This window comes from Chiloscyllium plagiosum, unplaced genomic scaffold, assembly GCF_037043375.1.
Source record: "Chiloscyllium plagiosum isolate Xiang-an unplaced genomic scaffold, Cpla_swu_hap1 HiC_scaffold_13, whole genome shotgun sequence".
Classification (NCBI taxonomy): domain Eukaryota; kingdom Metazoa; phylum Chordata; class Chondrichthyes; order Orectolobiformes; family Hemiscylliidae; genus Chiloscyllium; species Chiloscyllium plagiosum.
In genome coordinates, this window is record NW_028270151.1 from 7,270,342 (window position 1) to 7,287,784 (window position 17,443).

The following is a 17,443-nucleotide window of genomic DNA, read 5'->3' on the forward strand; positions in this document are numbered from 1 at the left end:
CTTTTTGGTTGCTGATGGTATTAGAAGTATAATGAAAGCATATTTGCCAATATGTGACCCTAACAAATAAAGAGCTTGTATTGACGTTGGTCTTTTGCGATAGCCAGGTTACATCACAGCAAAGAGAGTAATATCAAGTGTAATCACGACAGCAATTTACATGCTGCATTTAACAGAAGCCTCGTAAAACATAGTATGATACTGAGCTACCTAAGGATACATTAAGTCAGATGACCGAGTTGGACTGAAGTGTCTGTTTCTATGATGTACATCTCTATGACCAAAGATATGGCTAATGAGGGATGTGTTGAAGTGATTTGCAAATGAGGAACATGAGGGACATAAGTGTAGGAACAAAATTCACAAACCTGGCGACTAAGCAACTGAAGGTAGAGCCACGAATGGTGGAGCAATTATTATTGGAAAAATGAGACGCCTGATTTGGAGGGGTGTAGATATTGCTGAAAAAGTTTTCAAAAAGCTTTCCACCTTGCACTCATCAACACACTGCACGAGAATTACCAAAACAACTTTTAAACTGTTATGAGAGGAGGAGCGCTGATTGTTTGGCAAGTGATCTCCCGAGTGGGAAAGGCGTTGTCACGGTGAATACAACAATTAGTGATGTAATTCTTTGCGCATTCCAAATCCTGACAACTCAGAGTAAAGATATTTCTCCTCATCTCACTCCTAGCTCTATTGCTGCCAGTCTTGAAATTGTGACCATTAGCTACTGAGATACCAACTTGTGGAAACAGAATGTCCTCCTTTACCCTGCCAAAACTGTTCATAATTCTGAACACCTCAATGAATTAATTTTCTCTGCTCCAAAGAAAATAAGCCCAGTTTCTCTAATCTTTCCTTGTATCTGAAATCCCTCATTCCTGGTATTATTCCAGTAAATCTCCTTTACAATTTCTCCAGAGCTTTAACATCCTTCCTTAAATAAGGTACCCAGATCACAAACCTCCAAATGTGGTCTGACCATTGATAATATAGAGATGTAGCATCACTTATTTGCTTTTTTATTCTGCCTCTATTTATAAATCCCAGGGTCCTATAAGCCTTCTTAACAACTGTTTCAATTTGCCAGGACACCTTCAGAGAATCATGAAGGTGAACCCCGAGGTCCCTCTGCTCCTGTACTCCCCTCAAAGTTGGACCATTGAACCTGTATTGTCTCTCCGTGTTTCATCCATCAAAATGCATTACCTCACATTTCTCTGTAATGAAATTCATTTGGCCAACTTGTCAATGTCCTTCTGAAGTTGCTCCTTGTCAGCCTGACAATTCACTACTCTCTGTAGTATTCTTAGCATCAGCTACAAACTTAGAGATTTTTCCCTGAATGCCTCTCTCGAAATCAATTATATAAATCAAAAAAGGCAAGGATTCCAACATCGAACTTTGAACTTGTCTTCAGATTGAGAAATTACCATCTATATCTACCCTGTTTCCTACCTTTTAGCCAACTTCTCATCCATAGTGCTAAAGACCCATCAATCCCAATCCCATCCATGTCCTCTTGCATGCCTCAGTTGAACCTGCATCCATTTAGTCCATTATCCTGATTTAAGATTGAAGGTGGTTGTCAAATAGGCAAAGGCCATCTTATCCTTTTTCTGAAATGCCCCAAAAGACTTAGATTCTGGAATATACAAGTTTAACTCCACTGTTTAAGAATGGAGAGAGAGAAAATGGGAAAAAAACATAAGAACCATGAGAAGAAAGCAATTGAGCCCCTCAAACTTGCTCACCATTGAATGTGATCCTGGCTGATCTCATCTCAGCTTCCTCATTTTCCTGCCTGCTCTCCGTAACACTTCAATCCAGTACTAACTAAAAATATGTCCATTTCCTCCTTAAATGTATTCATTGTCCCAACACCCATCACACTCTGGAGTAGTGAATTCCACAGATACATGACCTTTTGAGAATCGGCTACCCCATACCCTAAAATTATGACCCTCTTTCTAGATTGCCCCACGTGAGGAAACATTATCTCCACGTTTACTTTGTCAATCCCCTTTAGTGCTGCTCAACAAAAGAAACCTTGGAGTGCAGGTTCATAGCTCCTTGAAAGTGGAGTAGCAGGTAGATAGTGAAGAAGGCATTTGGTATGCTTTCCTTTATCAGTCAGAGTATTGAGTACAGTGGTTGGGTGATCATGTTGCGGTTGTACAGGACATTGGTTACACTGTTGTTGGAATATTGCGTGCAATTCTGGTCTCCTTCCTATCGGAAAGATGTTGTGAAACTTGAAAGGGTTCAGAAAAGATTTACAAGGATGTTGCCAGGATTGGAAGATTTGAGCTATAGGGAGAGGCTGAATAGGCTGGGGCTATTTTCCCTGGAGGGTCTGAGGCTGAGGGGTGACCTTATAGAGGTTTACAAAATTATGAGGGGCATGGATAGGATAAATAGACAAAGTCTTTTCCCAGGGATGGGGGAAATCCAGAACTAGAGGGCAAAGGTTTAGGGTGAGAGGGGAAAGAGACCTAAGGGGCAACGTTTTCACACTGAGGGTGGTACGTGTATTGAATGAGCTGCCAGAGGAAGTGGTGAAGGCTAGTACAATTGCAACATTTAAAAGGCATTTGGATGGGTATATAAATAGGAAGCGTTTAGAAGGATATGGGCCAAGTGCTGGCAGATGGGACTAGATTGGGTTGGGATATCTGGTCGGTATGAACAGGTTGGACTGAAGGGTCTGTTTCCGTGCTGTACATCTCTATGACTCTATATCTCAATTAGATTTCCTTTCATTCATCTAGACTTCACACAGTACAGGCCTAAAGAGTTAATCTCTCTTGATAGGGATCAATGTAGTGATTCTGTTCGCCGAGCTGGAAGTTTTTGTTGCAAACGTTTCGTCCCCTGGCTAGGCGACATCATCAGTGCTTGGGAGCCTCCTGCGAAGCGCTTCTTTGATGTTTCCTCCGGTGTTTATAGTGGTCTGTCCCTGCCGCTTCCGGTTGACAACCGGAAGCGGCAGGGACAGACCACTATAAACACCGGAGGAAACATCAAAGAAGCGCTTCGCAGGAGGCTCCCAAGCACTGATGATGTCGCCTAGCCAGGGGACGAAACGTTTGCAACAAAAACTTCCAGCTCGGCGAACAGAACCACAACAACGAGCACCCGAGCTACAAATCTTTGCACAAACTTTGAATCAATGTAGTGACTTTGTTGGCCTGATGTTAGTAGTAGGGAAAGTATTAGCATCTATTATAAATGACTAAATAATTGGATACTTAGAACATACTGATCTATTTGGGCAGAGTCAACATGAATTAATGAAAGGCAAATATGTTTCACAAGCTTTTGAGAAGAGTTTTTTGAGAATTGTTGTGGACTAGGCCAGATCACTCAAAACATTTTTAAGCAGGCAGCCCTAGACCTAACTTTGCAATTTGTTTTGTTAAGCATACAGTGAAAACTACCCGGAAGAAGATAGCTAGGTTGACAACTAGATTTTAAAACAGACAAAAAATTTATTCACAACATTACACAATGAAACACGAAGAACAGGATAAAGAACCCCTACAGAACTCAGCCTATCCAACTAGACTTAAATATGCTGTTCCGAATACACACAACAATCCCAATAAGCAAACTCCCTTTAAAAAACAGTATAAATGGAACACATGCTGACAAGTTGATGGGCAGAAAAGATAGAGTTTCCAGTTCAGGACTGAACTAAAAACAGCTCAGCTCAGCCAGAGAGCTGACCTCTCCCCTTTCAGTATACAGGTCACTTTTAAAGCATGGCAACTTTGGCCTGAAGTCTCATCTGTTTATATATAAACAAGAGGCCTCTCAAAATCCTTTTCATCTCTGCACCAAACCAGATTGGCCCTGTTTAATGGCCCTCTGGAAAAAAAATTCAAGAACTGAGTGTCCTTGAGGCAAGGAACAGTTTTTAGAAAAAAAGGGACGAGCTTTGTGACAGAATGTCATCAACAGAATAGACAAGGGGAACCAGTGGATACAGTGTATTTAGATTTTCAGAAGGCTTTCAATGAAAATTTGTTAACTGAGTAGCAATAAATGGGCTATTCTTAGATTGGCAGACTGTGACCAGGGTACAGCAAGAATCAGTGCTTGGGCCCCAGCTGGTCACAGTCCACACAAGTAATTTGAATGTGGGGATGAAATATAGTATTTCCAAGATTGTTGGTAACATATTAGTTAAGAATATGTACTACGAGGAAGATGAAAAGAGGCTTCAAGAGGATTCAGATAGTGACTGGACAAGAACATGGAAAATTAAATATAATTTGGATAAATTATTTGGATGAGTTTACTACTTAAGTAGGAGGAATGATGGTATTTCCCAAAATATGAAAAACAAAGAAAGGTTGATGACAAGGACAGTTAGGTCCTTTTGGACATTTTAGGAATACGATTAAATGACCTTTGTCTATTTGTCAGCTACACTCTATCCTAAGTTGAGATAATGGGCCAACAGGAGGCCAGTTCAGTTGAGCCATGCAAGAGGACCTTGGATGATTATTTGAATAGAAATTGTTTGCAAGGATACAGGAGAAAATGCAGGAGATTGGCAGTGGGTAATGTTGCTTGCTTGAAGAGCTGGTGCAGGCTTACCGTCTTACGCTCTGTAACATTTCTGTGATGTCAAGAATTGTACTGTTTACATTTTTAACTGGAAAAAGTAAGTATAATGAGAGTCTGTTTACTCAAAAAAATTTTGAAAAAAAACTAATTTTTTCTGTAGTAAATGGATATTTTCCTATGTGGGAAAAATTAGATCCAAGGGACACGATTTCATAATGAAGGGTCTCCCATTAAAGAATGAGATGGAGAGAATGGACTGTGAATCTGTGGAATTTTCTTCCCCAGAGAGCTGTAGAGACAGGCCCATTGAGTATTTGTAAAAATCACACAACACAGGGTTATAGTCCAACAAATTTATTTGGAAGTACTAGCTTTCGGAGCTCTGCTCCTTTAGGTAACTGTGGAGCAGGGTCATGAGACACAGAATTTACAGCAAAAGATCTGTGTCATGTAACTGAAACGATATATTGAACAAACCTAGATTGCTGTTAAGTATTTAATCTTTTAGAATGGGTTGCAGGGTTTGGTTTTCTCATATGTAAATCTCAAAACATCTTTCCAGTGACATTCTCGAGAGAACTTAAAAATTTTATAAAAGAAAGGTAATGTCTCATCTTTAAAGGTGTGAGGTTAGAGTCTGTCTGTATCCTAATCTTGAGCCAGACTGGTTCTATTTCCAAAGTAGGAATTTATAAAATGTTAAATGGATTGACTGCTTACATTGATTGCCTGCAGTTTGTGTGCTTTTTGAACAAAATAGAATGTATCTGCAATTACAATTCTGCAAATGCAAATTCACCCCATCGATTTATACGTGCATGTGTGTATATGTGAGGGAGAAAGAGTGTGAACATGTGAGTGTGTGTGCATGAGTGTGATGGAGTATAAGTCTGTGAGTGTGTGTGTGTGACAGAGCATGTGAATGAGAGGGCGTCTGCATGAGTGTGTGAGTACGTAAGAATGCGTGTGTATGTGTATTGAGTAGAGGGGTCACCATTGTTCGCAGCAAACTGTCCAGCCTTCAACATCTGAAAAATGTGTTGCTGGAAAAGTGCAGCAGGTCAGGCAGCATCCAAGGAGCAGGAGAATCGACGTTTCGGGCATAAGACCTTCTTCAGAAATTCCTGAAGAAGGGCTTATGCCCGAAACGTCGATTCTCCTGCTTCTTGGATGCTGCCTGACCTGCTGCGCTTTTCCAGCAACACATTTTTCAGCTCTGATCTCCAGCATCTGCAGTCCTCACTTTCTCCCAGCCTTCAACATTGACCACAACACTGTACAAATCTGTCATGGCAATCACTGCAAGACGTATCAGAATGTCGACATGGATACCATCATTACACATGGGGACACCACCCACCATGTACGCGGCAGGTACTCGGAGATCCCATGGGTGTTCCATTGGTTTGTCTTGAAGTGAGTAGTAAGGCATAGGTCCACTAGCTTGATGATGTTGCCCTTGCTAATGAAGTTGTATGTGTCTTTGGTTCTTCTAATAGTGTAGTCTGTTGGCCAGGTTGATGTTGATGGATGTAAACAGGGCTGTTACATCAAAGGAGACCATTATTTCATCCTCTTCTATCTTGGGGTCTTTGATGGTGTTCAGGAATTCTTGGGTGGAGTGGAGTGGCGTGAGTCTTCTACTATGTGTTATAGTCTTTGTAACCTGGTGTTGTGTGATTTTTTTAACTTTGTCCACTCCAGTTCAACACCAGCACCTCCACATCATGATTATTTTTAGGCAGAGCTAGAGAGATTCTTGACTGACAAGGGAGTCAAAGTGGATTTGAGCTTATAATCACATCAGCCATGATCGTATTGAATGGCAGAGGGGCTGTCTGAGTAACTTCTACTTCATAAGTTCATATTACAAATCTTTCAATGGTGAATCTTTAGGCGAGATCTATTGTAACACCTAATGGAGCAGTTGTCAACTTTGGGATTTCTGCTTTACAAGAGCATGCAACAATAACGACAGGTGTGTCTATTTTTCTCTGTAATAATGTTAAGTGCTAAATGTCTTCCTGATATTCTCCAATGATAAAAAAACAGACCTTTATGTGTTGCAGAGAAATGGAAGGTATAGAGTACATTACACTTGTGACAACTTGCTGAAAGAAACCTGTTCACTGATTTTCATTCACCTGCTCTTTCCCTATGTTTTTCAATTATTTATCTGCTTCCCTTTCATAAATTATTAAATTTGTTTCCTCTCCTTTTTGTGCAGAGCATTTAAAAAGGTTTTGAATTTCTAACTCTAACCTTTCTTCCAATATCTTTGAAAAAACCATCCAAGCAGAATATTTTAAAAGCTAAACACAAACATCCCAATGAGTTATTTGACTAAATAGTACTCACTTCTCTCTCCCTCTCTCTTCAGTAACTGTCTCCTTCAAATCTGTTGTCATCACTTTTCTTAAAACCTTTTCCAACCTTTGATATTTTTGCCCTTGCAAGCAATAATTCATCTCCCATCCCTTTTCAAAGCCCAATAACAATTTTTTGCCCTCCAAAATCCAAGCCAATTTTTTCTGGAACTCAAATCTTGAATCCTTCTAATTAGAATCTAGCCCCTCCCACACCTGATCATTACCCATTTCAACCCCATCTCTAAACTGTCAAACTATTTGACTAACTTCAGCAGAAATTTCCTCCAACTAAAGATTTATGTGAATGCCATCATCTTTGACCCCTTTGGTAAATTCTGTTCCTTAGCCACTGACAGTGTTCTTCTGCCAGGTAACTGATTGAGGTTGAAAACATTGTTCACAATACTGATGTCATACTTTAGTCTCCAATGACATTTTTCTCTAATTACTGTTGTTGCCAATTCATAAAATACTCAGTCACCCTTGAAACAATCTGTCTGCTGTTGAAACATTCAATCATTACCTCTAGATTTTACCATTTCAACATGTTCTGGGCTGTCTCCAACATTTTACCCTTCATAAAACTCATTCAAATTCTGCTGCTTAAATCAGAGAAAGTGAGGACTGCAGGTACTGGAGATCAGAGTTGAGAGTGTGGTGCTGGAAAAGCACAGCAGGTCAGGCAGCATCCAAGAAGCAGGAGAATCAACATTTTGGGCATAAGCCCTTCATCAGGAATGAGGAAGGGTTTTTGCCCAAAATGTCGATTCTCCTGCTCCTTGGATGCTGCCTGACCTTCTGTGCTTTTCTAGCACCACACTCTCAACTCTGCTGCTTTCATCTTCATTCTCATCATATTGTTCTCCTATCATTCCTATGCTCCCTAATCCACACTGGCTAACCAGTTAAACAATGGCTCAATTTAAAAATTTGATCCTTGTTTTCAAAACCTTCAATGGCTAGGTTTGCAGGTGACTTGGGCCAATAGCCTGAGGAATGGCAGATGGAGTTTAATTTGGAAAAATGCGAGGTGTTGCAATTTGGTAAGACAAACAAGAGTTGGACTTATATAGTTACCTGGTAGGGCCCTGCAGAGTGTTGTCTTTGCAGAGGTTGCTGCTGCTGTTGCCTCTATCCACTGTCAGTGCAGTCCCAGCCTGGGAACCTGTCAATCATCCCGCGGGTACCAGTGCTCAGCAGCGCCACCTGGAGGGCGGGGCCGCGGGTCACGTGGTTCACCAGGGGGCGGCTGGCGGCAAAATGGCAACTCAGAACGGAGCGGCCTCCGGTAGCCTGGCCCCCGTGGGAGATACCGGCGGAGAGCATTCCATGCTCTCACAACTCTCTGTGTAAAGAACCTGCCTCTGACATCCCCTCTATACTTTCCTCCAACCAGCTTAAAACTATGAACCCTCGTGTTAGTCATTTCTACCCTGGGAAATAGTCTCTGGCTATCGACTCTATCTATGCCTCTCATTATCTTGTATACCTCAATTAGGTCCCCTCTCCTCCTCCTTTTCTTGAATGAAAAAAGTCCGAGCTCAGTCAACCTCGCTTCATAAGATAAGCCCTCCAGTCCAGGCAGCACCCTGGTAAACCTCCTTTGAACCCTCTCCAAAGCATCCACATCTTTCCTATAATAGGGCGACCAGAACTGGACGCAGTATTCCAAGTGCGGTCTAACCAAAGTTTTATAGAGCTGCAACAAGATCCCTCGACTCTTAAACTCAATCTCCCTGTTAATGAAAGCCATATGCTTTCTTAACAACCCTGTCCACTTGGGTGGCCATTTTAAAGGATCTATGTACCTGCACACCAAGATCCCTCTGTTCCTCTAAACTGCCAAGAATCCTATCCTTAATCCTGTACTCAGCTTTCAAATTCGACCTTCCAAAATGCATCACCTCGCATTTATCCAGGTTGAACTCCATCTGCCACCTCTCAGCCCATCTCTGCATCCTGTCAATGTCCTGCTGCAGCCTACAACAGCCCTCTGTACTGTCAACGACACCTCCAACCTTTGTGTCGTCTGCAAACTTGCTGACCCATCCTTCAATCCCCTCATCCAAGTCATTAATAAAAATTACAAACAGTAGAGGCCCCAGGACAGAGCTCTGTGGAACACTACTCACCACAGACTTCCAGGCAGAATATTTTCCTTCTACTACCACTCGCTGTCTTCTGTTGGCCAGCCAATTCTGTATCCAGACAGCTAAGTTCCCCTGTATCCCATTCCTCCTGACCTTCTGAATGAGCCTACCATGGGGAACCTTATCAAATGCCTTGCTGAAGTCCATATACACCACATCCACAGCTCGGCCCTCATCAACTTTTCTAGTCACGTCCTCAAAGAACTCGATAAGGTTTGTGAGGCATGACCTGCCCCTCACAAAGCCGTGTTGACTGCAGTTAATCAAGCCATGCTCTTCCAGATGGTCATAAATCCTATCCCTCAGAATCCTTTCTAACACCTTGCAGACGACAGATGTGAGACTTACTGGTCTGTAATTGCTGGGGATTTCCCTATTTCCTTTCTTGAAGAGAGGAATTACATTTGCCTCTCTCCAGTCCTCAGGTACGACTCCAGTGGAGAGCGAGGATGCAAAGATCTTCGCAAGTGGCGAAGCAATTGCATTTCTCATTTCCCAAAGCAGCCGAGGACAAATCTGGTCCAGGTCTTGTCAATCTTAATGTTTGACAAAATTTTCAGCACATCAGCTTCCTCTATCTCTATCCATTCCAGCATGCATACCTGCTCTTCAAAGGTTTCATTCACTACAAAGTTTGTTTCTTTCGTAAAGACAGAAGCAAAAAACTCATTTAGGGCTTCCCCTACCTCCTCAGACTCCACACACAAATTCCCTATGCTATCCCTGATCGGCCCTACTCTTTCTTTGACCATTCTCTTATTCCTCACCTAAGTGTAAAATGCCTTTGTGTTCTCCCTAATCCAAAGCCTTTCTCGTGCCCCCTCCTGGCTCTCCTCAGACCATTTTTGAGCTCCTTCCTTGCCTACCTGTAATCCTCTAGAGCGGAGCTTGACCCTAGCTTCCTCCACCTTATGCTAAATTGCCCCATAGTGTCCAGGCTTTACCTGCACTTCACTCAATCTGTTCCACTGCATTCGCTGCTCACAATATAATCTCCTCTACATTGGGTAAATGAAGCATAGAGTAGGCGACCGCTTTGCAGAACACCTACGTTCTGTTCACAAAAAAGACCCTGAGCTTCCAGTGGTCTGACAGTTTAACACACTGCCTTATTCCCTGGCCAAACTCTCTGTCTCAGGCTTGCTGCAGTGCTCCAGTGAAGCTCAGGGCAAGCTGGAAGAACAGCACCTCTTTTATCACTTGGGAACTCGACAGACTTCTGGTTTTAACATTGAGTTCAACAATTTTAGGGCTTGAGGCATCTTCTCCCATGTCCTAACCCCATTCCTAACATACCAGGCCTTGTTATCACATGGTCTGGTATTACACACAACCCATTGTTAGCCACTACTAGTCCCCATTAGCAGCTATTCATTCGTTTAGGTAAAAACAATGACTGCAGATGCTGGAAACCAGATTCTGGATCAGTGGTGCTGGAAGAGCACAGCAATTCAGGCAGCATCCGACGAGCAGCAAAATCGACGTTTCGGGCAAAAGCCCTTCCTCATTCGTTTGCCTAGGCTGACCTTTATCCACTCCTTTGTCTGTCTAACTGTTTTTCTTTCTTAGGTAAAAACAATGACTGCAGATGCTGGAAACCAGATTCTGGATTAGTGGTGCTGGAAAAGCACAGCAGTTCAGGCAGCATCTGAGGAGGGCTCTCTCTCCACTTATAATTTACTCCTTACCCCCCTCTCCCCAATCTATCTTCTGCTTAAAAACTGACTTTTTTCAAGCCACCATCGGCTTTGAAGAAGGCTCACCAGACTCACAATGTTAACTCTGATTTCTCTCCACAGATGCTGCTTGACCTGCTGAGATTTTCCAGCACTTTCTGTTTTTGTGACTATGACAACTCTGATGTTTTTACATCTTTACATCTTCTTTCATATTTGTTTCTCATGGTGATTAGATGTTCTCTCTTCATGCAACTGTGACATTCTCCTTAATCAGTAATGCAGCTCCTCCACCCTTTTACATCCATCTCCATCAGGCCTGAAAAATCTAAACCCTGGAAAGTTGAACTGCTAGTCCTGTCCTTCTCCCAACCAAGCTTCTAAAATGGCTAGAACATCGTAGTTGTTAATCGAGACTTTAACCTCAACTGCCTTACCTGTTATATTCCTTGCATTTAAATAAATACACTTCAAACTGTCAGCTCATATTAACCTGCCCCTGTCTGTTCTTCTGATTGGACTTATTTGACCAAACTTGTACCTACTCCTCAATAACTCCACATGCTGACCTACTGCTCTTTGGAATGTCCTGTGCCCACTCAGAGCCATCCTTGACCCTGGCACCAAGGAGTCAACACACCATCCTGGAGTCTTGCTAGCAGCCACAGAAATGCCAATCTGTGCTCCTGACTATAGAATCCCCTATCACTACTGCTTGCTTACACTTTGACCCTCCCTGCTATACAACAGAACCAATTGTGGTGCCACTGGTCTGGCTGCTGCTGTCGCTTTCCCCTGATAGGCCACACCCTCCCCCACCACCTCCCTTCCACCGTCGCCGCAACATTATCCAAAACAAAATACTTGTTTGAGACGGGAATGGCCAAAGGTAATTCCTGCAGTACCTGCCTGCTTCTCTTGATGGTCACCCATCTATCTGGCTGAATCTTTGGTGTGGCCACATCCCTGAAACTCCAATCTATAAAACCACTGCTCCAACCTACTGCCAACTTACAACACACTCTGCGGGGAGCTGCAAGCAGACACACTTCCTGCAGACACAGTTGTCAGGGACAATTGAATTCTCCCTGATCTCCTACATCTCACAGGAGGAGCATGCAACCCCCTCTAGTAACGATTAAAATAAATCTATTAAATTAAAAATAGTGATGGAAAAGGATAGACCAGATCTAAAAGTTGAAGCTCTAAATGGGAGAAAGGCCAATTTTGACGGTATTAGGCAAGAACTTCCCGAAGCAGATTGGGGGCAGATGTTCACAGGTAAAATGGGAAGCCTTCAGAAATGAGATAACGGGAATCCAGAGAAAGTGTATTCCTGTTAGGGTTAAAGGAAAGACTGGTAGGTATAGGGAATGCTGGATGACTAAAAGAATTGAGGGTTTGGTTAAGAAAAAGAAGGAAGCATATGTCAGGAATAGACAGGATAGATCGAGTGAATCCTTAGAAGAGTACAAAGGCAGTAGGAATACACTTAAGAGGGAAATCAGGAGGGCAAAAAGGGACATGAAATAGCTTTGGCAAATAGAGTTAAGGAGAATTTAAAGGGTTTTTACAAATACATTAAGGACAAAAGGGTAAGTAGGTAGAGAATAGGGCCCCCTCAAAGATCAGCAAGGTGGCTTTTGTGTGGAGCTGCAGGAGATGGGGGAGATACTAAATGAATATTTTGCATCAGTATTTACTGTGGAAAAGGACATGGAAGATATAGAATGTAGGAAAATAGATGGTGATATCTTAAAAAATGTCCATATTACAGAGGAAGAAGTGCTGGATGTCTTGAAATGCATAAAGGTGGATAAATCCTCAGGACTTGATCAAGTTTACCCTAACTCTGTGGGAAGCGATTGCTGGGCCTCTTGCCGAGATATTTGTATCAACGATAGTCACAGGTGAGGTGCCTTAAGACTGGACTTTGGCTAACGTGTTGCCACTGTTTAAGAAGGGTGGGAAGGTCAAGCCAGGGAACTATAGACCAGTGAGGCCAATGGGCTGAGAAGTGGCAGATGGAGTTTAACTCAGATAAATGTGAGGTGCTGCATTTTGGGAAAGCAAATCTTAGCAGAACTTATACACTTAATGGTAAGGTGTTGCCGAACAAAGAGACCTTGGAGTGCAGGTTCATAGCTCCTTGAAAGTGGAGTCGCAGGCAGATAGAATAGTGAAGATGACGTTTGGTATGCTTTCCTTTATCAGTCAGAGTATTGAGTACAGGAGTTGGGAGGTCATGTTGTGGCTATACAGGACATTGGTTAGGCCACTGTTGTAGTACTGCATGCAATTCTGGTCTCCTTCATATCAGAAAGGTGTTGTGAAACTTGAAAGGGTTCAGAAAAGATTTACAAGGATGTTGCCAGGGTTGGAAAATTTGAGCTATAGGGAGATGCTGAACCGGCTGGGACTGTGTTCCCTGGAGTGTCGTTGGCTGAGGGGTGATCTTATAGAAGTTTACAAATTATGAGGGGCATGGAAAGGGTGAATAGAGAAGGTCTTTTCCTTGGGGTTGTGGAGTCCAGAACCGCGTGGGCAGCACGCTGGCACATTGGTTAGCACTGCTGCCTCACAGCGCCAGAGACCTGGGTTCAATTCCCGCCTCAGGCGACTGACTGTGTAGAGTTTGCACGTTCTCCCTGTGTCTGCGTGGGTTTCCTCCGGGTGCTCCGGTTTCCTCCCACAATCCAAAGATGTAGGTTAGGTGAATTGGCCATGCTAAATTGCCCGTAGTGTTAGGTAAGGGATAAATGTAGGGGTATGGGTGGGTTACGCTTCGGCGGGTCGGTGTGGACTTGTTGGGCCGAAGGGCCTGTTTCCACACTGTAATGTAATCGCAAAAAAAAACTAGAGGGCTTTGGTTTAGGGTGAGGGGAAAGATATAAAAGAGACCTAAGGGGCAACATTTTCACACTGAGGGTGGTACGTGTATGGAATAAGCTGCCAGAAGAAGTGGTGGAGGCTGGTACAATTGCAACATTTAAAAGACATTTGAATGGGTATATGAAAAGGAAGGGTTTGGAGGTATATGGGCCGGGTGCTGGCAGGTGGGACTAGATTGGGTTAGGATATGTGGTCGGCATGGAGAAGGGTCTGTTTCCATGCTGTACATCTCTATGACTCTGAAAGAAAATGAAAGATCTTATTTTTACATACCTTGATGCTGCTTGTCCTGCTCAGCAAAACCTGATGCTCATCAAAATTCACACTTTGACCTCACAGCCCCTATCCAAAATGGCCACTCCCAAAATGGTTATATGCTGTTCCTATTGAACTCCAGGTTCTCCACAATCCCTCTTTCAGTTGTGACGAGCCAGCCAAGTTTTCCTAGATTCCTCCTCAGTCACTTCTCACTACCTTCCTAGTATTGTAAGAACAAAATTTCAAAGAATAAAGGAGACCTTTCAATAACCTTAGGGAAACATCTAGGTTTTCACTTGCACAAAACTGAAAATGTGAAATTACAGGGAGTACAAGAAGAGATGGAACGTGGAAATTCTTTAAAAAAGTGAGAGCGAGAGAGACAGGCGAAAAACAGGCACGGAGTGACAGATGATATGCAAGACGATCACACAATTGTTATAGTACAGAAGGAGACCATTCGGCTCATTGCGTCTGCACTGAAACAGAGACACAGATAGAATTTAAAAAAAAAACCATGAATAAGGAGGAAGTAAGAAAAGTGTGAGAGAAAAAATGAAACAGAAAAAAAAAGTAGACAATTTGGCCCTTCAAATTTGCTGTACCAATTAATATGATTGTAGTGATCGGAATGAGGTTGGTCAGATGAATCTTGTTGAGCATGAGTTTCCAATTGGGGTTGTTAACCAGCGCCAATGATATCAACAGGAGTCTCAGGGATTCTTCTCAATTTGGGGACAAGCTCCGAGGAAATCTTCCAGTTTCAAGTACTCTGTTTGTGTAAATAAAGGGTGGCTGGTTGATGGGATACTGGCCTCTATGGATTTATTTTAATGATGATGAATGATCCTGCCACTCGGTACCCTGCTTCCACTTTCTCCCCATATCCTTTTATCGTGAGACCTATAACTCACTCCTTTAAAACAGTCAACATTTTGGCCTCAATAGCTTTCGGTGGTACAGAATTCCACAGGTTCACCACTCTGGGTGAAGACATGTCTCCTCACCTCAGTCTGAAATGTTCGAAGTCCACGTCCTTGCACGGTAACCCCTGATCATTGGGAACATCCTTCCTGCATTTACCCTGTCTAGTCCTGTCGGAATTTTACAGGTTTCTCTGAGATTTCCCCCTTCATTTTTGTGGAAAAATTACAGTACGACGACGGAAAGAAGACACTGAGATAGCGGGAATGCACATGCGCGCAGCAGTCTCGTCAGCGCTTTGCTCCGATAATAAAAATAATAAATTGCTTTTCAGTTTTTTTTAACTGGGAGACATCTTCTCCCAGGGGCTGGGCATGAACCAAAGACACAAAAGGCGGTGAATGGTGACGGGCGCACGGCAGTGGGAAGGCGCGAGCCGGGGGCGGGTCAGTGGGCGCGCGGGCGGAGGGGCGGTTTTCCGCCGCTCGTACTGGCCGCTCCGAGGGGGATGAACAATGGCCAGTCTCTACCAAAGCACCGAGTCCTCTTCTCCGAACAAATACCTGACATTGAAGGACGTGCGGCAAGTCAAGGAGGAGACCACCATCGACGAGAAGCTCTTCCTTCTGGCGTGTGAGAAAGGTAAGGCCCGCTTGGGAATGGGGCACGCTCGCCGTATCAACAACCGGCAATTTCCCCTTCACCCCCTAACCTCTTCACCTCCCCTGCCTTCCACACTTCACCCCGCAAACCCACTTACACTTCACCCCCCAAACCCATCATTACCCAACCCCTTCATCCCCTAAAATCTTCACCTACCCTACCCCCCCAACTTTCACTCCCAGTCCCATTACCCTTCACTTCAAACCCCTTTACCCAAAACCTGATTACCCTTCACCCCCAAACCCCCTACCTCTCACCCCCATCAAATTCTTCTCTTCACTCAACTCCCCTCCCCCAATCCATACCCCAACTCTTTACCTCCAGCATCCTGATACCTTCACCCAACTCTTTACCTCCGGCATCCTGATACCTTCACCCTCTTCTGCCCCTCCCCTGTAGCCTTTGCCATCCCCACCCCCGAGCCCTTCACCCTCTTCCGCCTCTCCCCTCCCCTGTAGCCTTCACCATCCCCACCCTCTTTGCCCCTGCGAGCCCCTCACCCCCGCCCCCCCGACCCCCCGACCCTTCAACTTCGCTGCCCCGCCCCTGAACGCTTCACCCTCACCGCCATCCCAAACGCTTCAAACTTGCCACCCCCCCCAACCCATCACTGTCCCCAAAACCTTCAAACACCGAACTCCAGCTCACTCCAATCCCTCCAACTAATCAACTCTAACTCACACACTTCTTTTACTGCCTGCACCCCACCCACTCCCGTCCCCACCCCCAACCCCACATTCACCCCTTTGCACCCCCTCAGTCACCCTTCCTGCTCTCACTCCCCACTCCCAACCCTGCTCTCACTCCCTACCCCTGCTCTCTCACTCCCTCCTCACCTGCTCCCTCACTACCCCAACTCTCAATGCTCTCTGTCCTCCTTGACCCACACGGGGAGCTGTCCTCTTGGGAGGATGTGGGATTCCAAGGGAGGACATCAAGTTCCTTGTCTCAGGAAAATGTTGGTGAAAGTGTAATTTTCTCACTCATTAAAGAGTTACTGACCTGTGGTTTCCATTTGATTAGATTAGATTACAGTGTGGAAACGGGCCCTTCGGCCCAACAAGTCCACACCGACCCGCCGAAACGCAACCCACCCATACCCCTACATTTACCCCTTACCTAACACTACGGGCAATTTAGCATGGCCAATTCACCTGACCTGCACATCTTTGGACTGTGGGAGGAAACCGGAGCACCCGGAGGAAACCCACACAGACATGGGGAGAACATGCAAACTCCACACAGTCAGTCACCTGAGGCAGGAATTGAACCCGGGTCTCTGGCGCTGTGAGGCAGCAGTGCTAACCACTGTGCCACCGTGCTGCCCACTTTTCCAATTTCTAAGAGATTGGTCAAGAGGGAAAAAAACAATTTTTTCTGTTTTATTTTTCATTCTGATAAACTTTGACCACAACCCCAGCCACTTCCTGCTGCCATAGCATGTGACAAAATTGGAGATGGTAAACAAGGCGTGCGCACACATATCAAGGCCAAAGATAAAAGCTTTTTGGAAATTCTGCAACCACCAGAATTGTTTATAGTCAGAAGTCATTTCCAATGATGAATTGTGGATTTAACATAGAGAATAGTGGGTCGGAGAGAATATTTTCTGCCAGTGTTTATGTAAAGGCAATGTGTGAGTTATGTGCGTTTTAGGACTGTTTTTGTTCGCAGTAACTGAATCATAAAGACCAAATGACCCAACTGTCTTCCAACTGAATGGTATAGATGACTTAATAAATAAATTTATGGTTTATCATTGTGGGACGATGGAAGGTTGGCAATGTCACTGAACTTGGAATCTCACTGTTTTATTAGAGATATACGAAGAATGGGCTGTTCAGACTCTCAGGTCTGTTTCACCATCCAGATCTGAAGCCTATCTCTATGTTGCATGCCTTTGACACAAACCCCTTAATGCCTTAACTTAATT

General features: G+C 43.9%; 1 protein-coding gene across 4 annotated transcripts in view; it reads left to right on the forward strand.

The window, feature by feature from the left end:
- The first annotated feature begins 15,292 nt into the window (after positions 1-15,292).
- The window catches only part of trpc1 (transient receptor potential cation channel, subfamily C, member 1), a 94,720-nt gene continuing 92,569 nt past the window's right edge, over positions 15,293-17,443 (forward strand). For 2 of the 4 annotated variants that reach the window (XM_043702774.2, XM_087993312.1), the window contains exon 1: positions 15,294-15,489. In XM_043702774.2, coding sequence (XP_043558709.1) covers positions 15,363-15,489 — 127 coding nt within the window. In that variant the 5' untranslated portion in view covers positions 15,294-15,362. Of the gene's footprint in view, positions 15,490-17,443 lie in introns of all 4 variants that reach the window. The other 2 variants (XM_043702776.2, XM_043702775.2) reach the window with 2 other exon arrangements.